Source organism: Buceros rhinoceros, unplaced genomic scaffold (genome assembly GCF_000710305.1).
Source record: "Buceros rhinoceros silvestris isolate BGI_N320 unplaced genomic scaffold, ASM71030v1 scaffold33897, whole genome shotgun sequence".
NCBI classification, from domain to species: Eukaryota; Metazoa; Chordata; class Aves; order Bucerotiformes; family Bucerotidae; genus Buceros; species Buceros rhinoceros.
In genome coordinates this window covers 1-27736 of record NW_010422343.1, presented here as the reverse complement: position 1 = coordinate 27736, position 27736 = coordinate 1, and the positions used below count along the sequence as shown (strand labels likewise).

Sequence of the window (27736 nt, the reverse complement as noted above, 5' to 3'; positions counted from 1 at the left end):
GAAACTGTGTTTAGTGGCGAGTCAATACACCCGTGAAGAACTGCCTTCAAGGTAACAAGCAGGTGCTAACCCTTGTACCAAGAATAACAGGCTCCAAGGAGTATGCAGAGGTTTAAGCTTTGCCTGTCTGCACTTTTATTACAAACAAGCTAATACAGGTAGCCAGTATAAATCCAATTTCACCACACAGCTATATATGAACCCACCGATTATAGTTTCCCATCACCCAAAGCAATGGAATTTGACTTTTTATCCAAAATTCAGGAAGTCAAAGTAAGTATTTTCAATATGCTTTGTATCTTCCTCCAAAGATGAACGACGCCAATGTTTTCTTTTATCAATCGGAAACAGTACTTTAGTTGTTCTTGGTTTTAGCAAGGCTCTCTTTTGACCACCATGAGAGCAGTAAGACGTGTGAGTTTTTGTAGAAATCTTACATCAATTCTCATTCTGAACTGTGGCCATATTAGGAGTACCTGTAATGTAACCAGAGCTGGAGGGTGAAACATTTGAGCCACAGATCTTCCAAACTATGTCAGAAATCCTTTACCTCCCAACAACCAGGAGGCTGTTGAAGATTCCTCTCCCCCTTTTATGATGAGATGTTTACTCTTCAGAGAGCCAAAATACGAAATTCAAGGGCACATTAATACATCAAAAAGGAGCAGCAAACAGTCCATTCTGAGGGAACGGTTTGTAGCCAGAGAAAATTACAGCACATGACCATTTCCAGGGAACAAACTCCTAGCTCTGCATTTATCATTATTTAACAATCTGCTGAATGTTATAAATGCATCCTAAACAGCATTTCTCTACTGTTTGGGGGGTTTTTGATCAACATCTTGACTGTATTTTTAAGTAAGGAACTGATGACATTTGCAGCAAGGCAACAAACACCTAAGCAGTATTTGCAGAAGGAAAAGGAAAACAGTATCTTGATTAGATATAGAAGCAAAGAAAATTGGATAAAAGCAAAATCAATGTGAAAAAACAGAGAGAATTGCTGGATATTCTCTGTCATTATAAAAAAAACAATCACCCTGATCTTTGTTTGAAAAAAGATAACAAAGTATTTCAAACTTACTTCTTCCCACAAAAAACTTACCTAAGACACAACTGGTAAAAAAATTCAATATATCTAATAGAGTCGCAAGCTCTCCCAAGTTTGTACTAAAAAATTACCTAAAACGCCAGTACACGCCTCACACAAATCAGAAGGATTCGTCTCATAGTTCACCTGCTTCTGAACTCAACTTACAGAATTGCAGACTGTAACAATTCGGAGTTACATATCAATGCTGGTTTAGTAACTGAATGTTTGGACAGAGACACCTACCTTGCTGTGTCACTGCTGTGGAAGCTGGGACACCGGCCTGATGCTGGTTTCCTAAAGCATTCAGAGCGTTCTGAACAGTCCCTGCTTGGGAAACGGTCTGCATGACAACTGGCCCCTGGGGTCTCAAATACTGCTGACCAGGTGCTGAAACAATCTGAAGAACGCTTCCTGCAATGGAGGATTTTTTTTTAAATTAGGCTGGATAGAGTGGAAAAGAATAAATAGTGTTCTCTAGCAAAAGCTACTACTGTTACAAACGGATCACCACCGGTTCAAACTATGTTAAAATTTCTGAGACAAGTTCATTGCACCAATCTGGTCTAAAGTTCCAGAGTATCCCACAGGAGGGAAAGTCAGAAGTCTTCACAGTTAAAGAGGATTTTCATGTGGGAAGGGCATCATTCCAAATCTAGGTATTTTATATGGAATTTTAATTAAATCAAATAAAAATCCTCACTTGGCGTTCCATCTATTCCCACAGAGAATGAAGATTTCCAGGCTCTCCTGAATTCCACAAAGCATATACTACCAGCAAGGGAAATATGAGGGCAAAATATTTTGTAGGTAGAGCATTCAGGTCAGGGTAATAGCTGGGTCAAAATTCAAGTGCACACCAATCTTGAAATATTGTTTACACCATTTCAGAACAAACCAATGTTTTGTCTGTTTCTGCTCATCAGGGAGTTTATCTGAAATAACGCTTCACCTTACTTAAGCTGTATCGCATACATGGGAAAATTCAATAACAGAATCTGGGACTACAATACAGAAAACGGAAGGAACTGTGTCCTTCATTTGGCAGGCATTTATTTTTCAAAACAGAGCTACCTAGTTATCCCTGCCTCACATGGAAAACAGGTAGAGCAGAACGGTATGAGCAGTGGGGATGAAAAATCTCCTTAACTCCCTGGTTAGAAATAAGTACCTTGTAACTGCAAGGGCTGCCCTGCAGTGAGCTGGCGAAGTTGACTGTGGGATAAAGTGAACTTGTTCCCTTGGAACTGCAGTGTTACGGGGGTCTCCGGCTGCGCGATTCTGCCTTGTGCTCCTGCTATAGAAGCCAGCTGGGCTATTTTTACTACCTCACCACCTGTGAAGGAGGGAAACAGGCATTAAAAAACCGCAAAATAGGAGGCAGGTCGTTCAATATTCATAATTCTAAGTTTTGGTTAGTAAACTGCTGCTGAAGCGCCTTCCATGCATAATTATACTTAGTGCATCAAAAGTGTCATATAGAAGTTAAGCAGGTATTGCTTTCTGTATTTGTTGGACAAACTGGAAAAAAGCTGATTGTTTAAGGGGTGAGAACATCAACATTTTAGAAGTTATCACTTTCATTAGCGAAAAAGTTAAGAGCTACCTGAAAACTCATGTGACACTTTGTAACAGAACGAGTATAGACATTAAAGTGATTTTCACTGCCTTTTCAAGAGCATGAAGGAAGGTTTAAGAGATAAAAATATTCACGCATGTGGCACTGTAAATACGTATTTGAAATACCCTGAAATTTACTGATGAAACACGATTTATGTTAAGCAATCCGCACTTAGACAAACCAAAAAGCTTTAAAGTGACAAGGACCAGGCTTGTTTGTGATTTAAATGCAGAAAGGTTAGAGGCATTTAAGCATTAAGTTTTATGATCTTGAGACAATATTGGTGAGAAAATTTAGCTTTTGTAAAGGCAGTGCATTACCCCAGAGTTAAATTAATACATCAGTGCTCAGTACTCTATACACATGCTAATAGGCAGTGCACATACAACCTGAAAGCAAAGCCTCATCGCTTTTCTCTGCCTAACAGTTGCGACGTGCCTCTCAGAGAGAGGCCTTTAGCAGATGGATTAGTGTTTAATATGAAAGGAATAATTAGGATAGAGCTACAACATTTGGTCTGAAGGAAGTCTTGCCAGCAGAAGAAACATGCAGAAATAGGAGATTAAGTTGACACCGCTAATGTATGTCCACAGCAATTCTATTGTTTCTTATCCAATTTTCGATTTTCCTTGGTCATAAGCAACGTACTGAGCAAGGCTAATCAGAAGAGTGAAAAAAAAACAACGATTCTGTACACATTTTAGGGTGCCTAGTAACTTAACCTCGTTGTAGTGCAAAGGTGGGAGAAACCTTGAAAGGGGAGGCCACTTACTAGGCAATCGTGCCTGGGCCTGAGAGGTCAGTACCAGCCTCTGAGGCAGCACACTCTGTTGGATGGTGTGCGAGGGGGGCTGCGGCTGGGCCTGGCCCAGCGGAGAGCCCTGCGCAGAGGTCTGGCCCCGCGGTTTCACAGGGTTGGCTGTGCTAGTTGCTGTGGTGAAGGTCGCTGCGGGCTGGTGTCTTGGAGCACTGGTGGAAGCCTGAGTTGTCTGAAACTGTGCTGCTGCGGCTGCAATCAATAAGGGTTGTTTGTGCAAGCTGTTAGAGGTTTTAACTCCACTCTCTTAAACAACCTGCATTAAAAAGAAACCTTCCAACAGGATATTAGAATGGCTGCAGGAACGGCTTGTCCTTACAGACTGGGATTTCTATCCACACCTTTTACTCCATCCTCTTTTTACAACATTACATATTTGGAAAGCATTGTTTAAAGGTTAAATAAATACACAAAACCACCGTAAATTCCCATCTATGACAGAACATTACATGTGATCAGGGTTTAAATACCAACTGTGCCATATTTACTCTGTATGCTAACAGTTAGGCTACACAAAGCTTAGTTTTGCATTACTCTGGCAGATCATAACATAGAAACTAGTGGGGAAATTTACTGACAATTAGTCTGTTGGTATTTTTAAGCCATTAGTATTCTAGACCATTAAGCTAGAGGGAAAAGGAGTTCTATTAACCGTCTACGCAGAGGTTCGGGTAACCATCCTAGAATAACTCTTACCTTGATTTGAAGACACTGTGGCGATGGGTGATCTGCCTCGTACTTGTCCCTGCTGAGTTACCGTTGCTGTGGTCACTGTGCGCTGCACTTGAGTGCTTGGGAAAACGACCGTCCTTCCCTCAGGTTTCTGACCGTACTGAACAGGTTGAAACAACCTGAAAAGAATATGAGAAGTCAAAGTCTACAGGAAGATGACAGTTTAGCCTTTAAAAATAAACTCTATCACCCAAGGAAATACAAACTGATCACACCACATGTCGACACTCTATGAAGTCTTTTTGCTAAGCCCAAGAAAGAAGAAAGCTTTCCTTGCCAGGCATCCAGTTTAATGGAGGATGCATCAGAATTACAGCAAACAGCTTAAGAGTCTAGCCAGATATCAGGAAAAAGAACTGGGCTCTCGTATCATTTCAGAGAGACATCAACATGCCAGCAGCTCATCAGGCAGCAACTCTGCACTGGAAAAACAGTTCCATGTTGCTCTGAGATCGCTACTTCACTAAGAGCGAAACACTCTTAAAAATTTACTGCTATAAAACTTTGTATGTCTCTTCTAACACCGCAAGCACAGCTAACACTGTAGGCCCAGCTTAATGTTGCAGAACTGTCTCCATAATTTTGCAAAACACTCACTTGCCATAAGCAAGGACCTTAAGAATAAAATTCAGCTGCTTGTGAAGTAAAAACTATAGGAAATCCATGAACAAACTTCAGATGGAATTGCATGCCCCAAAAAATATTAAGAAAGAATCCCTATTGTCAAGGGTAAACAATAAAGCAACAAAAAATACAATGCAAAGTCAGCTCTGAGGTTACGAGTGAATCACATTACCAGAGGTGCAGACAGAACTCTGTAAACATCACAACAGAACTATATTTTCCTCCAGTAATTCCAGCTTAAAAGGAAGGCAGCTGTACGTACCTGCTTGGTTTGAGCTTCACTGGGTTGGGCCGAGCCGGTGGTGGAGGGGAGCTGTAGATTTCTTCAATCAACTTTCTAGTAACCTTTTGTTTCGGTAACACTTGTGCTTCATAATGAGTCATTTTGTTTTCCATTCCAATGAGATCAAAAAGAGACAGGTCTGACTCCTAGGATATTGTAAAATACAGTTTATTTTATGTAATGACTCGAGCAGTTAAGTGCTCTCTATGTTCTATGCTGCATTGACTGTCTGCATTTTCCTTTTTAACTTGAAATAAATGCTGTAAGTTTAAAAAGTAAACTATGAATTATCAGCCAGAACTGTCTAGAAATGTTGGGAATGACACTCAGAATCACAGAATGCCATAAACAAGCACTGTGCTACCCAGAGTGTTTTCAATGTTGGAAAATTCCTGCAAACATGAATGTAATGAAAGCAAAGCTAATTTCTCTTTGACCACTAGTTCACGAAAAATTAATTACAACACACTTGAAAAGCTCAAACTACTATTACCAAAAAGAGATGCAGCAAGTCTGCCCTTGGTAGACAGCGTTATGAAACAGAAAATTCCTTCTATTTACAAACTTCAGCTAGATATATGATGTATAACAAAACTGAAATTCTACAAGAGCATGAACAGAGAAAAAAATCTGTTTACTTTCCTACCCACCTTCCAAATATCTCTTTCTAGGGCACGCAGTACCAGAGACGCAGTTCTGTATTCCAACGTTTCTGAGACATAAGAAGTACTTGAAAGCCGGGGGTTGATCAGATCAGGGTGGTTACAAATCCGTTGCAGCTGCATGAGGACATGCAGGACACTGATGAAGTGTCCACTTTTGAGGGCTTCTTGGGTTCTGCCAAATAATTTATACAAAAATACATTCATTCAAGTACAGCTTTTATGGAGACATCCCTAAATCAGCAAGATGAGAATATGCAATGCAGGATGTTATGCAAGAGCCTTAAAACATGCTCAGACTTTTCCTAGGACTTTCTAGATCATTTAAGTAGCACTTCACCAACTGTAAGTTTGGGAGCACGAAACTTAAGGACCAGTGCCACCTCATGGCCAAATACCACCTAACCAGCCTCCATCTCCTCTGCCTGCTTTGTTCCTGTTTCATCCCTGACCCGTCAATAACCACCTGCTATCACAGCACAGGTAAATCGGTGGGTGTGAGAAGAAACACTTTGCGCTTTAAGAAATGAAGAAACAGATCTTAAGACAAAACAGCAGCAAACCTGGCCATTACAACTTGACTCTTAGGTTCCAGAGGTAAACGTGTGTTTTTCACTAGGCCTGCAGCATCACTTGCCTGCAATTTTAGCTTACAGTGTAATTGCATTCTATTCACTGGTCACAACGGAAAATTTCAGAAAAAACACTAAAACACTTCCAACCACGCCAATCATTTATCCCCTTGCTTAAAGACTAGCAATTACAGCATTATTTATTTACTGTTTAAACTCCTTACCCTGGTTGTAGTATGACATCTTCATACATAGCTTTTTGTCGACTAGACAGACGACATTTCAGCACATGCTCGTATTTCTTTGTTAGCTGCTTTTCAACGTCCCTCTTTGATCTTCGCAAAATAAACGGCTGAATCATCTGAAATATTTCATAATTGAGGGGAAAAAAATTCTCTCACTTCAAAGACACTGTTTTACAACAAAAAGCTAAACCTATTCACACCTAACGCATTTGATGTGATGAACCTCGTACACCGTATGTAATCATATTGCTATGCACACAGTTGCACAGACATTCATTTATACTTTAATTCCTGCACGTTATGCTTCAAAACATGAGCCTTGTGTTATTTTTTAAAAAAGAAATCTCCATACTATTCTGGTAGCCGAACTGAACATAGTGTTAAAAAAGGACAGAAATTTCAAGCTGAACCACATCCTTTCAGGTCTGCCCACCCCCCCCGACAGCATAGCTGCTCTAGTAGGACAGATGAGAAAAAATGACAACGTACTCTGTGTAACCTGATGACCAGTTTATGGCAATAATCCTGGTTCTCCTCATTAGCTGCTTTTACTGGAAAATCTAGATAAGGTCTGGAAATTCCCGGAATCAGGAAGTGTACCATGGTCCACAACTCCATCAGCGTGTTATGTAAAGGAGTGTCTATCAGAAGCAAACGGTGCTGGCTGTGAATAATAAAAGGAGATTTTTAACCAATTCAGCATTTAGCTGGTATCACTCTGAAAAGGAACCAATACTCAAACACTGTTTAGCTTTGGGTTTGTCAGATACACAGAAGTAGAAGTAGTGCCAATAATATTAAATCTAGGACAAATTATCTTTTTAATCCTGAACATATCACCAAACTAGCTTCCTCACTGTAGAGTATCAGGACATACAAGTGGATGGATCTGTTTGGGAGCACAGAGTTATCAGCAAAGAAGAATTACAGTGTTACAATAGTGGCAACAGAAAGATCCCGAGCATGTGGCTGAATCCAGATTGTTTCACCTACAGGCACCTCCAAATCCAGAGGGTTTTTACCAGTTTCCTGTTAAGAACTGTATGATACGAAGAGAGAAAAACCCACTACCAGCAGGAAAACGGTTCTCTGCTCCGTACCTGCGGAGACTGAAAAGTGCCTCCCAGTGTTTCTCAGTCATGTTCTTTATTTGTTGCATCTCATCCACTATTAAGTATTTCCATCGCATTTTCATAAATGCCGTGTGGCCTTTGAAGAGCTGTTTGTAGGACGTGATACACACATTGAAGCTGTTGGGTTCTGTCCATTCCTGTGGAAAAGGAGAGAGAGGATGATTCAGAAAAGTTCAGGCACAACTCTCAAGTAGCTTGCAACCAACTGTTTCTTTACTAAGAACAGAAAGATGCCATGACCTGAAGCATTCTAAAAGACAGTCTTCATCTTTGAATGACAGGCAGCTCAGAGAGCAGGTTTAGTATTGCACATATTGCTCAGTGCCAAGGAGTTCCAAAAATGCCTTTGAAAATCTACAACCATGAGGCGTGACTCTCTTTGTAAACCAACTTGTAATGTTAAAAACTTCTCAGAACCCATCAGGAGGTAAGGAAGATAAAGATAAATGCAGGTTAAAGGTCTTGCCATCTAAACTGCTAAATACCACAGAGTAAGAGTTACAAAATACCTGTCTTTTTGCCCTAAGTTCCCTTTGGCTGCCAAAGTAGAGTAGTATTTTCAACCCTGGACACCAGCGTTTCAGTTCCAGCTCCCATTTCAGTATGTTACAGCTCCGAACAACAACCAGGTGAGGGCCCCAGTTACCTGCAGCAGGGGAAACACAGGAGTTAACAGCAGAAGGAGACACCTGACAATTCCCTGTGGATTATATTCTCCCCTGATTTAAGTGCAGTGCATTAAATTCATCATCCAGTAACACCAGAGGTATTTTAATGATTAATCTATTCTTTATTATTTTGCAGACCCCAAGTACCCCTTGTGCACCTAGTGTCTGTTTTGACCTCAACTGCTTGAATAAGAGACACTACCTCCACAACAGGGTTTGCCTTACTTATATTCTCAGCATACAACCACCATTAATAATATCTGAGATGATATACAAGACACACTTCTCCAGCTGTTCACACTTACTCCTTGAATTTAACTGTCTGTGCCCATTAGGACATTAGACCATTTATAAGGCTGTTTCATACTAATAAATTTCAGAAGAATTTTGTGACCCAGAAGGTAACAGTAGATTGATCAAACAGTACACCTGGTAAGCCCTATGTCACGCAAGTTAAGAAAATTTTTCTGACATAATCTTCCTCTGTGCATTAACTAAAGTCTGATACAGTCCAGCAGAACAAAATGTGACCCTAGGCTACAATTCACAAAGAAAACGCTGGCCCAGTACCTGCCTAAAATTGTTTGTCAAATGATCTTACCTTCATTACAAGCCAAGTGGGCAAAAAAGGCGATAATCTGTACTGTTTTTCCAAGCCCAGCCTCATCTGCTAGAATGCCGTTGAGATTCTTCCTGTACAGCTTTGCTAGCCAGTCCAGCCCGATCTTTTGATACTCTCTGAGAGGCCCATACAGCAGCGATGGAGTATTGTATTTTACCTGTAAAGTGAATGATTTGATACTTTTTTTTCCTAGGTTAAATTCACTGAGCATATCATAAAGCATAACCATACTATAATGCTCTAACTAGAAATATTAATGGTAATTTTTTTCTAAAATCTGAGAAATAATGAAAAATAGCATTATTTACATAAAAGAAAGCACACATAGCAGCAGAAAATAGGGTGTCTTACCGCTGTAGTTATCCTAGAGCTGCCTTTAGGTAACAGCATTTCTGCTGCAGCAGCAACTTCTGCTATGTCTCGCATATGCTTCTTTGGAGGACTCGACCTGTCTATACCCTTGTACTGGTCAATGCTGAGCAGGGAGTCTATAAGGACAACGTCCTTCTGTGGACCTTCCCTGTCAGAGATATGGTCTTCCATTTCTATGAGAGAGAAGAATTATATCAGCATTTAAAACAAACCCAAGTAGCAGTTACACAAAGGAGTTGAGATGGCTTAATTCAGACAAGGGGTCGAAAGGAGGCAGCTGTGTTTCAAGAACAGTTCTGTGGTTCCAGGCTAGTCAAGCTAAAATGAGAATAGCCTAAGCCCAGAACCACGTACATGTTCTGGACATTCCCACTAGCTGGGCTAACATGACTATTGACTTCACAGCTGCCAGGGAGGTCTCTCATACTACTTAAACTCTGTCCTCAAACGTGTCATTCTATCGTCCCGACAGTACAGAACAGATGGCAACTGTGTAATAATAGCTGGCTATGAAGAGTGCTGTTTAATTCAGCATAGAGACATTCCTGTGTGGCTCACTATTGTCCCAGAGAATTTCACACATCCTGACTTTAAGACAGGCAGCCACCACCCTCTTTTCATAAACTGAGAACCAAAAAAAAATTCTTGACAGACCACTATCCAAAAATATTTAGTAATAACAGGAATAAATCTGATTTTCCTATGGATCATTCCAACTGCTTAGCAAGAAAACCACTGTATTTTCCATTCACTCTTGTATATAATGTTGTTCTTCATTTGAAAACCAAAAAAAATTATAAATGTGACCCACTCAGTATTTGTTTTCCCCTTGTATAAAATGTTTTTTAACAGAGAACTGAAGAGCAAATGAACTTATTTCACCGTATAAGTCAGCACAACTTCTAAACAAAAAGTAATTTACCTTCCTCGCTGCTATCCTCTTCACTGTCGGGCTTCAGCTGGGGCCAGTGAAAATTTTCTGCAAAGGCACCTTCATACATCTTTAGTAAATCTTCCAGAGGCAATTCAGCTGAAGGTCATTAAAGGATGTAAGTTTAAAAATACCAATTCTTGTACCAATCAATACCATCTGCTTTAATCTCATTACATTCTTCACAATTATATAAAGCCAGTTTTCTAATCAAAAGTTAATTGAAGGTAATCATTAGGTGGGTGATGGCAGTATATATTTAATGACCTCGATTACAGAGAACACTTGGCATTATACCCAGCAGTTACTGCATTACAAACCCACCACACAAAGTGACAGTAAATCACTGGTTGGGGAGTTACAGCCAGCAAATCCAGCGAGTCACTGGAAGACAATGAAAGACCTCAAAGTTTCAAAACCAAGCTGCACCTCAACCCCCCCGCACACCGTATCTCCATGATCCCTTGTCTGATGTGTTGAAGCAGGAACGTGCATGCTGGCAGCGGCCAATCGATCAGGAAATATCCTCATTAGGAACTTGGCTGACTGACCAAGACTCATAATCCTTCTAACTGGCCACCTGGCTGCAGTCTCCGCGCTGCCAAACAGACCAACAAACTCGTTTGGAAACTGTGTATTAACGGCCTGCCGGGCTTGGCTTAGCGGGGATTTGCCTCTCCAAATCAGCAAGGTTTTTACTACGGTAAGGGAAGTGATTCCCATGGGATACTTTGCATCCATCAAACTCAGCATCACTGTTGTTATGTTGCTAATGAAAGAGAGCTGCTAGCCAGAGTGTTGCCCTTAAAAGCCCTGCAAGAGCTATATCCTCCTCAAGATCAGCACTTCAGGGCCTTTTCAGACCTATTGGGTGGGTCACAAAACCCTTCTAAGATACTCAAGACAGTTGATGATAAACTGTTCACGTTCAATCTGATACACTTCTGGTTTTAAGTATTTATCCTGCACTCCAAGAGCTTAGGTTGAATCTTTTGGTAGGTTTTAAAGAAATCCAGTGCTTCAGTAGAGAAATACTTGTTCTCAAGCCACCTTGCACGATAACTAGCCAAATATACGGACTGCTTTGTGATGTACAGACGTCCATCACCGTCCCATAAACTAACCACTATAGCTTTCCAAACAGAAAAAAATACATATGGCTCACATGATTGAACATTTGAAGGCACTCAACTTCTCACCTATAACCCTACCTACAAATAGAGTAACTGCTGTGCGTTTTCACCTTGTGTTTCAGAGCCCACAACGGAGAAGAATCAAGCTCCACAACCTACCTTCTTTGGCTAGATTAGACAATTCAGTCTGATGGTTTATGTTTCCCTCTTTAGCTTCTTGTTCTTCAATTGTTTCTTCTTCATCTTCAACTACAATAAAACCAAATGCTAATCTTAGCATTCAAATTACACAACAATTCAGGAAGTTTGTAATTATGTACCCCTGAAGGGCACTAGCATAGAATATTGTAAGCTGGCAGGATTCAAAAAGAATGAGACGTGTATGGGAAACAAGAAAACCTGAAAGCATCTACAGGTAGAACCTAAAAGCTAAATGAAAAGGACAGAAGCACTTCTGCCCCAGGACAGAAGGCACTCTGGAACTGTTAAGTGGAGCTTGACAATGGTCACCAGGAGGAGGTTATTCTGTACCTTTAAACTGGGGATTTTCTTTGTCAGAAACATGACACAGAAGTCATCACAAGAAAGGAATTAAAGTAGGTAAGTTATTCAGCCTGAAATCCTTAAAAGAAGTGTAAGACCACCAGTAAGGTTTGAGAAACAAAGGAATGAGGACAGAAAGAATTAAAATCCACCAACAAGGATGGCAGTGTGTTTTCAGGGAAAATTTTTTCCAATTTTGACTGGAGCTTTTTAAGGAAAAGTTACAATCTGATTAACTATATAACTGCTTTAAGAAATGGATGAAGGGTGGTATTTGGTTTCTGAAAAGCACTGCATCCATGCAGTAACAACCTGAAAACCTGTGGGTTCAGGATTTTAATATCCAACATACACATTGTGCTATAGATGCACAATTTTGAAAAGTGACTTACCTTCCTCATCAGTCAAAGACGTGCTTGCCTTTCTTTTCCTTCCAGATGATGAACCACCCTGCATTAAATAATTAAAATATTAATAATCATAGAAAACTAAGTTAGAGAGGCTTTTTGTTTCTTCTCTTTAAAGAAAGCAAAAAGTGCCTTGAAATCACATCAGTATTTGCTAATAGGCACTTACACCTATTAGCACTTTCCTGGTTAGAGTAGAACGGACACTCTGCTTCTGTACTGAAGGTAAGGTGCAATCAGCCACCTCAGGTTTTTGAGGTTCCAATGACTCAGGTCCGGCTGTGGCACAGAGCCACAGGACGCTCTGTCCCTTACAAACATTATTGAGGCACAAAATATTACTCAGGCTGGAACCAAGGACTCAATTTTCACCAGCCGGTCACAAAAGGATATGGCACAGGCCTACGATTGCTCACTCTCGGTTGTCCGGCATATTCTGTAGCATGGTTTAGCCTGTGCAAATTAACACCCACAGACAGGGCTAGGCCACAGGCTGTCTGGTAACACACGCCAAAGCCTGCTCCTAACAAGAAATTCAGACACCGGCATTCTGCTGGGTGGAAGGGGAGCGTTTCAGCGTGCGGGCATCAGCTGTGCCATGCCAGATGGCTCGGGGCCTCAGAACAATCCCTCACACACTTTTTCCAACTGTACACATGTAGCCAAGGAGTCCTAGCACACATTTCATTCTGTCTGATCCATGCTGTAGCATATACCTACATCTCTTCGACTGTTGAACAGCTGAAAACATGCTTTCGTGGCCCACAAAGTTTACCCCCAGTTACAGTAGATGAAACTCCTGCTCAAATGAAATCCAGCAATTTCTACAGTTTTTTTGGTCTTGCAATTTTAGAATGATTGATTCAAAAGCACTGAATAAGTATGAATTCTTCCTTCTAAAGATACGTATCAACCGTGATCCACTTCCCTGATAAAAGCTACGGTTCATAACCAGAAAAAAAACCGAAATTTGTGCTTATGACTCTATGTTCAATGGTCAGTAACTACACAGAAATCTGCTTATCATCACCATATATTTAAGGAAAACATTTCACATTTATCAGACCTTTTCCACACAGGTAGTTGGGATTTAAACTAATTTGATGGACTTTTAAGGAACAGCAAGACTTACCATTTCACTTTCTTTTTCCAGAAAAAAGTCTTCTGTAGGTTTTGTATCCTCACCTGGAAAATTATTATACTTGATGTATGCATTAGTCACTTAGTAATTTTATGTTTCTTCTGGGAACTTTAAAATGCATTCAACATCAAGCAACATTTACAAGAATCTAACAGAAAAACCTAAGAAACTCTGTAACTCATAGTTCAGATCTGTTCACAACCTATTATTAGCATTTCACAATTCTATTATCGGTAAGATTAAACTCCACTGAGTGAAATTATGTAAAGCAATGGCATCAGGATTTCACTGATTTCTCATGAAACAGAATACAATTACCTTTCCTTGAAATTCTCTTTAAATTCAAAGCTTTTCTCCTTTTCTCTTGAAATTCAATTTGCAGTTTTATTTCAACAACCTGAAACGTAAATCAAGTCTAATAAAACACTTACATTTTATAAATAAATTTCTGAAGAGAAAAAAACCCGTACGACTTGCACAAGTATTAGTAGAGTTGGTACCGTACCTGCTCAATGTTAGACCAGAAGTACTCTATTTCTCTAGCAATTGACGCAGCAATTCGCCTTAGTTTGTTTTGTTCTTCCCTTTTTGCTCTCTCTTCATTGAGTTTCTTTTCTTCATGATAACGAGCCACAGTTCTTACCATCTAAAACACAAAAGATAGTGAATTAGGTTACCTCAAAATACACATCACTGCACTTCTTAACATTACTGTGTTTATCAGCAGCCAGATGTTGACTACAGCTTTACACACATAGCACTTACCTCTAATACTTCTAGTTCTTACCATGCCAGTAAAACAGACAAGAAACTCACAGGAAAAGTGAAAATACGAGAAAACTGTAACTAAGCAATCAAGCAGGAAACTCTTAATCCACTACTACTCTCTCAATACAAAAATTAGGAAAAAAATCAACTGAAATTAGCAGGAAACACACAAATGAAAACGTTTTTTTAGACAGCACATATGAAGTCATAGAAATCACACCACAAAACGTCAGAGACCAAAGGTAAAACGAGTTCAAAAAGCGAGTACGTACATGAGTGAAAGATCAGTCAATGGCTGTTAAAGACTGACTCGATTGCAATCTTTAGCTCAGCAGGTCCCTAAAACATTGACTTCCAGAAGTTTGAAGCGTACTGCCAGTGGAAGGATCATCTCTTTCCCATTTGCCCTTCCTGTTTCTCCTATTCCTACAAACCTACCATTGGCCACAAATGGCATAAGCGTTTCAATGGAATAAGAGTTTCAAATCCAGATTTAAATTGTAATCAAATTGCAGATCTTCATTTACAAAATGTTACACCTATTTCAAGGTGTAAAAATAAGAGTTCTGAGTTCCCATTATTTCAGAATATACAAGAGAAACCAACACAGCAATTTAAACTAATGGCCTTTGGTTGTTCTCTTCGTTACGCCAAGCTGGTCATAAATGTACCAAAAGAAAATGTGACATTACTAGAATCCATAGAAAACTTTTGCTTATTGTAAATAAACAGATTTCACATATTTCACCTCACACCACCTCAATTTTTCATTCCATCACTGACTTAATTATTCCCACTGTGCTGCTCTCTTCCCCTGTGGAAACAGTTCTCTACCATGTTTCCACTGCTGTCCTTAGAACTCCATGGTTTCTCCTTCATCTTTTTCTGAGATTAAGAAAGAAGAATTAGACAGACAACCACACCCAACAGAAGTTACTTACAAAATTCTCTATTTACTCTTCTTTGAGAGGGAATAACTGATTTTTGAGATAGGCACAACAGTCACAATTTTAAATAGAACACAGTCTGCACATCGACTGGGTCCCCTAAACATGTTATTGGATTTCCAGAGGAATAAAGTCCACAAAATTCAAAACTATTACTTGCATCCATGATCAATACAATTATCTAGTCTGTTTCAACCACCAGATATTATTCAAAGCTGACAATTTGGCTTCTCGTTTAAGTAAAAAATTGGCGCCTTATATTCCCACCACCTCTCTGTAGAAAAAGACGTTTAAATAGCTTTGCTATGGTGGTTTAAATAGCTATTTGCTACCAAGCTGCGTGACACCAAGACCCGTTGTTCTGAGTCAAGAAGTGTTTACCAAGTACCTTCTTAGCAGTTGCCATCTTCCACTTTCTCTCTTGGGCAAAATCAGTTGCCATCCACTGCATTTCTTCCAGCAAATAATCCCAGTGAGATTTTGGTCTTGGAGGCTCCTGGAGTTTAGGCAGCCGCCTCAGGGACCACAAACCTTCCTTTCTCAGTTCTGCTATTCGCTGATGGATTTGATTTTCCTTAAAAAGAAGTATATACAGTTTCAGCGAAGCTGCAGTATGGGCCTAAAGTAGTAGCCAAATAGAAAAAAAAATAATTGCTCCCACTTCACCAATGAAAAAATTACCGGACTACATTTAACTTAAATGTAAAGAGAATCACAGCACTTCAACCTGTATTACAAGAGGTACTTTGCTAAATAACAGCATAAAAAAAGTTCACTGGGCAGCACCCAAAACAAGTTACAAGACACCTGCGAACTGCAATCAAATAATCCTTTTTCTTTTTCCCATAAATTGAAATTGCAGTTGTATTTATCCACAGAAGATAAATATATCTTCATTGTTAACACTGCTTGATTTTGTGAAAAAAACAAGTTCTCTATGACCTTCCTGTTAAATAAGCAAAACACCACCTCCAGTTAGCTATAAAAATAAATAGTCGCCTCAAATGAGTAGAGAGAATCAATATAGAAAGGACCAGTAAGTCTTCTTAAAACTCTCTGAATGTCAACAAAAGTACAACTTAATATGTAAAGCAGACTAAGAAAAAACAAACATCTCACGCCCCTGAAAAAACAGCCCATTTCCATGACTCAAACACATCGCTCCTGTTAGTTGTTACCTCTGTGTTAACTGTTCATAAGTATCAGGGAAAACCAAACCAAAACATCTTACCAGCTTTACTTGCTCAGCAAGCTTGTCTTGAGAGTTGTCCTGTGGTAACACTGCTGCATTCTGAGCTGGACTTTGTGTTTTAGGCGCTGCTGCTGCTACTGCTAAGCCTGGGGGTTTTGATGCAATAGGAGACAGGGACTTGTTAGTTGCTGGAGAGGTCCTGTTTGTTTGTACTGGGTATGTAGAAGGCGGTGCTGTGCCTGAGATAGTTGCCGGCGGAACGGATGAGGTAGGTGGTAGTGTATTTGCCGCAAGACGCTGAGAAGTCTGAGCAGGATCTGCAGATGGTCGTGTCAGGGTCACAGTCTGCCCAAGAAACACATTTGTTAGTGATGAGTTTACGATTCAGTACTGCCTTAGTCCACACTACAGCAGAAAATAATGTGGGCTTTAATGTAATAAAAAATGTACCCCTGCATTTTTATAAGGAAAGGATGTAAGTGTCCAGTGGAATTAAAAAACAGTAACATTTCTCATGTATTTTCAGGAAGATAATATCCTCAGATTTTACTGAGCACTGAAACAAACATTTTTTCACCCCAGTGAAGTTTACATACCTGTTGCTGTATTGTAGCTTGTGGCTGTGACACTTGGTTCGGTGTCTGTCCTTGCACATGGATTGCTGGTGGCACCTGCTGTTGAAGCGGTGCTGGAAGTGGAGCCGAAGTCAGGGGTACACTTTGAGGCTGGATCTTCACCTGAATCTGAGGCTGAGCTGGAGATTCCACTATCTGTGGTTGCTGCTGCGAGAGCTGCAGCGCAGCTGGGAGAGGCGTCATGGGGGCATTCACGGGTTGCAGCCTCCCTGGCAGCTGTGGCGGAGGTGTATGCAGACTGGCTGCGTTCTGCACAGGAGGACCTTTAGATGGGTCATACTGTTGTTGGCTCTGCTTCTGTCCAGTCAGCTGCACGGTTTGAGGAGTGGGAGGCATTCCACCTACAGAGCAAGAGGAAACACGGCACTGATGAAATCAAAACGTCCAATGTTCTTTACTGATGTAAAGAGGAAATCAACTGCAAATAGACTAATTGGTTACTTACTTTGCCACAAGACACCATCACTTGAAAATACCACATCACAATCACAAAATAAAACACTATTACAATAAACAACAAAGTATTTCATGCATAGGACTGCAACTAAAATTGGGAGCACAGCAACTATAAAAAACCCATGTCTTCTGAATTTCTGCTACTTAAAAAAGAAAAAAAAGAAAAAAGGACTGGTGAGCTAATGGAATTGAACCTAAAATAACAGCATCAAGTCTAAATAGTATTTAGTTAACGCATTCGCTCTAACACATATTCTAAAACTTGGCATGACTAATGGATAAATATTTGTCATGAAGTTGCAAATTAGGAGGTTTTCTTTTCATAAATCATTGGTTCAGTTCCCAAATTCTGAGATTTAACCATTTTGCATCAGCACCTGTGACGTATTTCCATGCCCACATGCACCTTTGGAGCCCGTCACTCAGCTCCTTAAACAAACCAGGCATTGCATACCAAGTATTAATTTACATGGAGAAGTGGGTGGTGGGACTAGGATCTTGGAAGGCTGGAAGCCCAAGTTTCTAGTCCCATCACTAACATCTCCTTGTTAAATTAATGTGCAGCTGGCATGTGGTGACACAGTACCTTGTGCCGTTGGCATTAGCTGTTGAAGAGGAACTCCTGAAGCCACACCCGGGTGCTGAAAAACCATCCCATGACGGCCCACTTCAATTCGTGGTCTCTTAGACGAATCTGTGATATTCAAATTCCATTTATGGCATGGTATAATGGAATGGGTTCAGTTTCACAAAGCAAACTACTACACATGATTCCGACATCAGCTCAGAAAGCTACAACTACTATACATGTGTAGCATTTACGAAGAACATGCTCCGAGGGCAGAGTCCCTCTAACTTCAAGTTGGCCATCTCAATTCTTCTCAGCCAGAACAATCAACCTAAGAATATCTCCATGCCTGCCAAATCCAGTCCTATATATTGTGAGTGGAGTGCACTCTCCACACAGCACCATTCACAACAGATAGTCCTAAGGATCTGGCAACTCCCAAGGTGAGGCGAAACTGCATTTCAATCGTTACAGAACAGTGGGCTCCATTAACTGTTTGGAAAAAGAAAAAAAAGAACCAAAGTGGAATTCTGGCTGCAGAACGTACCTGCTGGTGCAAGCGCCTGCTGTCTCTTAAAAGCTTCAATTTCTATGGTGTTCACAGTCCCCGTTACTGGAGTCCCTGTATGCGTTTGCTATTGGAAAAAGAAAACAAATTACAAAAGTTCGATCTGCAGATCGTCTAACGCCAAGACATAATTTCCCAACGGATCTACAGAGGCCAGCACAGAACAAACCCTTCAGAGCATTTGTACAAGAAAACAAGACTCATTCAGTATCTCCTATAAAGGTTTACATGTCCATAATGCACATACTCTTCGTTGCGTTGAAAATTTTAAAATAGTAACTAAACTCATGAATTTAGTTAAAAGTGATACCAAACCCAAGAAAATGGGATACCTAAAAATAAACTTCATCAACACTTTTTATTTCTTTTTTTTTTTTAAGAAATGGAAATATGCATAAACTGTATCATAACTAACAGGACACAGAAGTAAGAAATAAGAGTCAATACATTTGTGAAATAAATCCTTTTCACTCTGTGTAAAACATCAGTGACATACACATTATCTCCCGTCCTGAAGACGGTCTGAGCTTACTTGAGTCTCCACCACTGCCACTCTTGGTACAGAGCTCCATGAGAGCTATTTCAGGAATATTTCAGGAAAAACAGCTAAGACTCAGCAGATGGAATAGAAGAATCTCAGCCAAGTTACATAAGCTCCAATTCCAGTTTTCCAGATGCTGGATTTGTCCTTGTTTGCACAGCTGGCAAAATGAGTACTATGAATAAACTCCATGAGGAGAAACACAACATTGCCGTAAGGCTAATGTGACATCAGAGCTTACTAGACATTTTGTCTGAGGATAAATATCACACAACTATAAATCTACACGCCTGGAAGAGCACTACTGATTTGAGATGCAAAAGAAATCACCAGGGTTGGATCCAGCAACTTGGAGTTTAGCTTCAGTAAGATTATACAGTGCATTAAAACTTTATCCTAAAATTACTACATTTAATGTTGGCAGTGATAGAGGAGAATATATCCTAGCTAATCCTTTCAGCATCAAACTCAGATGGCAGGCTCACATACAAGGGTACTGAAGGCAACAAGTTTGGGTGTATGAAAATTTCCACACTCTTTGGGCCCTCACCAGTACTGGCAAGTATTTACTAAAGTCCATCAGTGTTTGTGCAAGCCCAAATCCTTTCAGAGAGTTTCCAGGTCATATTTTTAAATTCTCCTCAATATTTAGCCATGCTATACCAAATATTTCATTACAAACCTTAATATGAGAGAGATAAGGGCTATCCCAAGAAAGGTCTTAAGAGATTCTGTCAGAAAATACAAAGTTTGTATGTAGAGTACAGCAGCCAGTGTCCCAGAAAATGAGCTAATGCAGCACTCAAGTTCTCTAGGTGTAATTTTCTGACCGTGAGAGCTTCTGCCATACTGATACACAGTAGGGGTTTGCAAATCTTGTGAAAATTTCTTATGATGACATAGCAAAGACAGCAACTTCCCAAAAGAATCTCCTCGTTTATTCACGGATTTCTTCTCCAATTTTTAACAGAAATTCTGCCAATGTAAATCCTGCCAATGTAAATTCAGCCTAAGGAAGCAAACACCAGTCTATACTGAAATAAACTGTAGCGGTCACCCCCTGCACCTTCAGTGCTTCACCAGTGGGTATTGATAAACACAGCAAACAGCACCTCAAGTGACTGGGTTTCAAACACTCCTTGTGAGCCAAATCTCTCTCCAGCCACTCAGATACTATCAACAGCTATGAATTAATATCGAATAATCTCTTTGCTGCTGCGCAGGCATTTGTGGCCACTCTAGCAACACAGCTATAGCCTTAAGATAAGAATTTTGCTTTTGAGAATGCCTGACTCATACTAATCCCTAACGGTCACGGTTCGCTGCTGTCTCACACTCAATACAGATTAAGCACTCAAATGTTTGCTTTCTTGCAAGGCAGACATGCAGAGTATTTCAAGTCCAACAGAGAGCGTCTGGCAGAGTATCATATATACTTTAAGCTTTGACAGCATTTTAAAATCTGGTCACGAAAACTTGTTCTGTACAATGCTACTGAATTAATTAAATTCAGCTTACGTCATCAAATGTTTTCTGGGACATCAGTTTAAGAAAGCACATTCTCCAAACTCTGCTTCAAATGCCATTTATTTCCCCCGCACTCTGACTCGGGGTGGTGCACGCTCATGGTTTCAGGCTGCATCGCTACGTCAGGATTTTTGACCGATATTTTTGTAAGACCGTGCTTCCTGCTGTCTGCATTATCAGCATGTCATTTAGGCCAGACACTTCAGACGTTACATCTTTATACATGGCAGTCAGGCACGACTAATATTACACCAAAACTGTCCTAACTTTAATAAAAAAATGTAGTTCTCCAGAGGTCACGATGATGCAGCACACCCACAACAATCACTCTGAGTGCTGCACTTACGCACTCACGTTTGAACGACGCTGCTGATCGGGACACGTTATTTCTCTATACACAATTACAAAGAGAAAGATTGGTGGGAAAAGATAATACTTTCTGCTAAGAGTTTGTGATAAAAGGTATTACACCACAAGTAAAAACAGCCTTGTACATCTTTAGCATGTACTTGCCAGTTTCTCCGAACCAGGTTTGAGATGGTGTAATACTTTCAGAAGTCCTTCATCACACCTGTAGCTATAGCTTGATGATGAACCTAATCACGATAAATAACCTGAGGATATAGTACATATTTCAAACAGCTTAGATGAAGCTTGGCTACTGAAGAAGCCTTCCAAGACGCGTCAGTATTGGCTGTAACAAAGAGATCTCAGTGCAAGCCCCTTTACTATGCAGCTCATTTGTAAAATATCACAGCAAACACCCCATTGGTCATACGGGGGAATAAAACCCATTTTATATTTCATTTAACTCTCCATTTTCCAACTGTACAGCTTCCATGGTACAGCAGAGTCATTCACCCTGTAAAACCTGCTAAGCAAAGATAATCGAGCTAAAAGGTAAATATTTTAGTTGCAGAGAAATTAGGGTCTATTACTTCTCAGCGTCCATAAGCAATAGGTAACACAGAGCTGGAGGTAGCTCCATAAGCCTACAGTAGCCTGAATCGGAAAGCTGCATCATCACTGATCCACAAAAATGTTAACTGATTATCACATTTATTTCTTTATTTTGTTCATTAAAAAAAAAATTGTAAAAACCAACTTATATAACTAAAAAAAAGCACTTCAGTTTCTTCTTCCCACCATTTATGGTAGAGCTAATGGAAAGCAATTAGTTATTTAAAAAAATTGTCACGGTTATTACTGTTGTTTAAAACATTTCAGGGAAGGCAAATCCAAAACCTTCTGTAGCCACACTCAAAACCTTTAACAGATAAGGAAAAAAAGAAAAGGAATTTAGAAGAAATCCACAATTACAATGCCACAGACAAAAGAAACCATATTATCACTACGCAGAACGCACAAATAAACCAAATGCATTAGGGAAACAAAAGACAAACAAACCAAAGTGAAAACATTCAAGCTGAAAGTTAATGAAATAAGCCAGCAACCTGGAGACAAAGATTTCACTTCCTCAAGGCTTCATTAATACTGATGCATTCAAAGATTGCAAAGATTTTTTTGTTTTGTTCAGATGATAAGGGATGGGCTCTTGGGAAAATTCTAATTCATCTAAGAAATATCAAATCTGAATGAAGAAAAAAAATCTGGGATGAAACTACATTTTAGAACCATTGAAAAGTACCTGAAATGGTTGCTGCTGGGATGAAAAAGCAGCAGAAACATTTGGAGGAAGCTGGGTTGCTATAGCGACAGGAGTACCAGTCTGCCCATCCTTTCCTGTCACAACCTTTACCTGAGAGAAATATTTTGGGAAAAAAAAAAAGAAGGGAGAATCATTTTCTTTTTAAAAGTTTGTCTTTTTTTTTTAATTTTGTTTTTTTATTTATTTTGAACTGTTCACCACACTCATTTTGTACTGATGGTACCTCACTGAAGAGGGGATTATAACTAAACCACCATCAGTGCAGCTTGCTCTAAGCACAGGCTTTTTTTGAAGAGTTCTGTCTCACTTTTAATAGCAGAACAGAGTACAGCCTTGGCTATTTATAGAGACTTCTCATCACTGGAAACCTTTCCTTAAATCCAGTTAGCATAAAAGTGTGTTTTAAATTTAATGATTGCTGCTCCTAACGGACAACAGATTAGCATGACAGACAGTTCGAACTTAAGAGAGCTCCAACATTTATTTAAGCAATGAGCACAGCCACCATTTGCTCTCCCCTGGAATTCCCCAAGTGATCAACCTTTCCAGGCAAGGGATGAAGTGCTTTGCTTTAGCAGAAAGTGATAGAGGGGGAAGGGGTTAAAAAAAGAGAAGACGACAAAAAAAATACAAAGAAAGAACATACTCAAAAGATGTCTCAATCTTTCAAAAGGAGTCATCATTTGAAAACACATAAAGACTTTTGCTGTTGCACTCGGCAAATTTCTTCAGCAGTTAAACAGACAAGCGGCATTCACAAAGAAAAGACGATCCATCAGAAGAAGGCAGTGAAGTACAGCAAACCCCAAACCAAAAGACCAAGGGGTAGAGCCTCAACTGATGTAACCTAACGAACCTATACGATTTACACCCGTTAAAGACCTCTCAAAATGTGCATTAAAAATACCTGGTGTTTCAGCTGACAAACACGCAACCCAACAAGAACACCTAAACAATTTGACAAAATACAAACCAGGTGAAAAAAAAACATTGAATATCCATCGTCAAAACATTACAATAACAGGCTAGCCTTTATACTATATATAGAAAGAAATTATCCCTTCAGAATTATCAGTAACTATCACGAGCAGAAATATTCTTCCTAGTCAAGAAGTTTAGACCACAAAGCAGTGAACAAATTAAACTTCAGCTGTTAAACTTATACTGTTAAAATTTCCCACAAATCCCAACTGAAGATACCATCACTAGTGATTCGCACCAAAGAAGAGTCCTCAATTTTCACTGCAGACACTCAATTCTAACCAATATTTCAAAGCAATATGATTTTTTTTTTTACATAACAGGTTTGGTTTGGCTCTTTACAAATTGGCAATTACATACCCATACATATTTTTTTAAGTTTTAAAAGGTTTCTACCCCATTGCAACCACCCGCCCTGTTGGCTTGCAGAGAGGCTCTGCACAGGACAAGTACTGCCAGGGTGCTGCTGGTCAAGAGCTACACGAATGGGTACAAACATGCAGGAAAAGTTACAAAGCATCTGCCTGCAGCAAGATTATTTCAAGTCCTTTGCCATTAATAAATTGTGAATTCAAGTTACTTAAGTAACCAAGTTAACTTGCTAGCACCCAGTCCGTCAGTGCTGGTTAATCATCCGGACAGCAATATGGGTACAGAGCTCCAGGACAGCCAAAGACCTGACTCGTTACCATGGACTCATATATGTCACGATTCTTATGTTCTCTCTGAGTAATTACATTAATTCAGGGGTTTTGTTAACCACAGCAGCATGCACTTCAGTAACATCTACGGTTAGAAGTCACACAGGAAAAATAAAGATTAACCTTTTCTAAGACTTTTTGCTATTCATTTTTGGTTTGTGTAAGTCTAGTAAGTGAAATTTAACCTGCAATTCCTATTCATTCTGACAGCTTAAAACAGCTTCCACACCAATGCCACCTTTATTCGTGTCCTCAACTGGCACAGTGAAAGCTCCTTTCACCTCTCTGTCCTTTTCTTTTAAATACACACATCTAACGGCACGCTCAAACCAACCTGCCGAATCACACTGTCTATAGAACTACAGTCTCTCAGATAAACTATTTAGAGAAAAAATGCTGTACTTCATTACGTAAAAATGATTTTTCAGGTACTGTCACACTCTAATACTTCACAATCCAGGTGCCACAAATTCATCTACGATTTTATTCCAAAACATTAACCAACAGACTTCTTACCTCATCATTGATGACCTCAGATTGTTCTTCCTCCTCTTCCTCCTCCAGATCCAAGTCATTCTGCCTCAGGTATGCTTGCAGTGGAACACAATGTTTCTTCTTAAAAGCTAAAAAGTCCATCATATTCCCTTGAAGATGTTGCAAGAAAAACAGTTCAATCAAACATTCCTTAAAAGTTTCCTTAAGAATTTCCATCTGCTTGTGGTGATGATCCAAACATTGTTTTCTCATTTGAGCGGTCTCTTGGTTGGCAGGAGGGATCTCCTCCAATTTTTTGGGTTGTTTTTTCACCGCTGTACTAACTGTAGGAGTAAGAGGAAGACTTGACAGCCCCTGTGGTACAGTGGCCCGTGAAGGACTTGTGGGAGGAGGTGGTGATGTCATTCCAAACGCGCTGGGTCCACCAACTCCTGCTATCAATCCACCAGAAGTCCTGTCATATCCAATGGGTCTACCCAGCTGCTGCCCCTGAAGCACTTGCTGCTGCTGTTGCATAAGTTGTCCCTGGATAATATTGCTGATCTGGGGGGGCAAGCTGGTCGTCGTAATATGGCCCGGGCTAGTCAAAGATTGCATATTCGCTCCACTAGCAACAGGACTTTGAGGACCAAGATGATGAATGGTGCCACCAGACTGCGAGTGAGGCTGCGAAAGCCTGCGTTCCCTCACCGTGGCAGGTGTCCCAGACGATGGAAGCTGTACCTGTGCCGCAGCTCCTTGAGCAATCTGTGCAATTCCCGTTCCTTCTTGATACACAAAGTGCCCGCCGTTGGAAGGACTCAGGCTGATTTGTCTCACGAGCACACTGGCGTCTACAAATCCCCTAGTAGGGCTCTGGCTGCACATTCCCAAGCCCGGGCCTGGAGTGCCTGCCCGAACGTTTGGTAAGGTCTGCACTGGCACGGGGTTGGGCTGCGTAGGGCTTTGAGACTGAACCTGCTGAGGCAGCGGTGAGGTAACTTGGATGTACGACGGGGATCCATGCTCAAACCGCCTCTGCTGGGGACTGAACTGAAAACTCGGCGATGTTGGGTTTGGAATTGGCAACGGGGTGAGTGTTATCTGCTGGTTTCCTGAAGCCACCGGTCCAACGTTCTGCAGCGTGATGTTCACATTCTGCCCAGCTACTGGACTTCGACTCATTATAAACTGCTGTATTTGGTAACTGGGGGACTGGGGTGCAGATGGACTTGCAGAGGGTGCAAAAGAAGCTGCGGGGGACTGGGGTAAATTTGCCTGTTGCTCTTCCCCCTCGCTGCCTGTGAAGGACCTGGACCTCTGGAGCTGGCGCTGGGCATTCTGAGGACCATTCCCATGGTGCATTCTCACTGTTCTAGGTTTTTTACGGTGTACTCTAAAGAAATACCAAAAACAGAAATTCAGGGAAGGTAAAAATATTTTGATAACTGAAACTATTTACTATCCAAAAGGCTCCTTTATGGAAACAACCATTATTCTGTCTTCGCTGTTACTTAAAATGTTTTACATTCTCATTATTCAAAAATCTCAGCACCACAAAAGCTCACTTAAACCCTTCACACATTTCTCTAGCTAACATAGTGCTACTGAATAGTTTTACAAATGATACATTCCTCTTGGCTAATTAGAATGACTTCAGCTAATTATAAGAAAAATACTTTTCCCTTTCTGTGGAACTTCAAGAACCAACAGTCTCCAATATCAAAAGTGTCTCTTTTTATTCATTACTCCCAATGTTTCAGTGCTTTTAACACTTAATATGTTTTCAAAAACACACAACAGTTGTTTAAAATGTATATTTCTGCAACAATAACTAAAAATATTACAAACCTGGACACAGACTAGTCCACTTTATTATCTATTGAAAATAAAAAGGCATCATGGAAAATCTCCCTACCAAATCACCCATATGCTTGGAAAAGCATTGTACTTGATCCTTAACTCTGCCTTCTCTTTCCTTCAGAACACTTAAAAGAGATGAAAATTAATCCAAATCTGCACTCCACTTAGAATGTTCTTTATTGAGCCAAGCTATCCAGAAATCAAGAGAAATCTGGCTTTCTATTTCAGTCATTGACAAAAAAATTCCATGGACGCGTACTGACAGGTAGGTTCAGTGCTGGTGTCACAGCAGTAACAGTTGCAAAAAAAGAAAAAGAAAAAGAAAAAGAAAAAGAAAAAGAAAAAGAAAAAGAAAAAGAAAAAGAAAAAGAAAAAAGAAAAAGAAAAAGAAAAAAGAAAAAAGAAACCTGGCTATTATTTTTCAAAATCTCTCTCCTATTCTGAAAAGAGCAGGTTTTTTGGTATTTCAAACCAAACACATATACAAATATGCTGCCACTCGTCTTTGCTGCTAATTCCAAGTTGGTTCCAAGAGGCAACAGGCAGCAGCACATCAACACGGCAGCACCCGGCGCAGCAGCCGACTGCCCGCCCGGCTCCTCTCTGCGGCTCAGGCAGGGAAACACCCACCGCACGACCCTGTCCCGGCCACCCGCAGCGATCTGCTCCAGCCCTGGGGACGGAGAGATCCCCTGCCCTGCCCCGCCCCGGGCAAAGAGGCGGCTTCCCGGGAAGGAGGGAGGCAGAGCAGCGCTGTCACACACATGTTACGATAGCGGCTGCAGAAGAGGGAAGGGACTGCCCGAGAGGAGCAGAGCTCACATGCCACGGAGGTACCGCGGAGCGGAGCCTGCGCGGGCACTAAGATACCGTTCTGGACGGGCTTCGTCTCTCCCGCTCCTCGGAGCTCAAATCTGAGAGAGATCCCGCAGAGAGCGGGAAGAAAAAGAAATTCCGCTCCTTACAGGCACCTTTTCCGAAAGATTTAATAATACTGCAGTACTTCGTGGTATTTATTGTGTGTCTTTCACAGCACTGACAGCAAATAATTAAGATTCCAACGATATCACCTATCGCCAGTAACAAGGTCTTATTATTTTAATTACCTACACCTCGCTAGCATTTACTGCCCGAGTGAAAACACCTAATTAATTACGCGCTGATAAGGAAGCGTCGCCAGCGCGCTGCCGGCCTCTGCCCGCCCGGGGAGAAGGGATCGCCTTTTGTGTGGAACACTGAACTGTGCGAAC

At 40.5% G+C, this 27736-nt stretch overlaps 1 protein-coding gene across 1 annotated transcript in view; it reads right to left on the bottom strand.

Moving 5' to 3' along the window:
* Positions 1–25988, bottom strand: part of EP400 (E1A binding protein p400) — a 44087-nt gene extending 18099 nt beyond the window's left edge. Inside the window, exons 1-24 of the mRNA XM_010139999.1 lie at positions 24666–25988; positions 18710–18797; positions 18181–18288; positions 17100–17479; positions 16543–16848; positions 15700–15885; positions 14102–14242; positions 13915–13993; positions 13588–13640; positions 12441–12498; positions 11665–11754; positions 10364–10471; positions 9421–9614; positions 9049–9226; positions 8289–8425; positions 7747–7916; positions 7136–7310; positions 6626–6762; positions 5818–6004; positions 5147–5313; positions 4225–4379; positions 3484–3720; positions 2262–2426; positions 1337–1504 (exon numbers count right to left, since the gene is read on the bottom strand). Coding sequence (XP_010138301.1) covers positions 1337–1504; positions 2262–2426; positions 3484–3720; positions 4225–4379; positions 5147–5313; positions 5818–6004; positions 6626–6762; positions 7136–7310; positions 7747–7916; positions 8289–8425; positions 9049–9226; positions 9421–9614; positions 10364–10471; positions 11665–11754; positions 12441–12498; positions 13588–13640; positions 13915–13993; positions 14102–14242; positions 15700–15885; positions 16543–16848; positions 17100–17479; positions 18181–18288; positions 18710–18797; positions 24666–25988 — 4990 coding nt within the window. The remainder of the gene's footprint in view (positions 1–1336; positions 1505–2261; positions 2427–3483; positions 3721–4224; positions 4380–5146; positions 5314–5817; positions 6005–6625; positions 6763–7135; positions 7311–7746; positions 7917–8288; positions 8426–9048; positions 9227–9420; positions 9615–10363; positions 10472–11664; positions 11755–12440; positions 12499–13587; positions 13641–13914; positions 13994–14101; positions 14243–15699; positions 15886–16542; positions 16849–17099; positions 17480–18180; positions 18289–18709; positions 18798–24665) is intronic.
* Positions 25989–27736: the final 1748 nt, after the last annotated feature.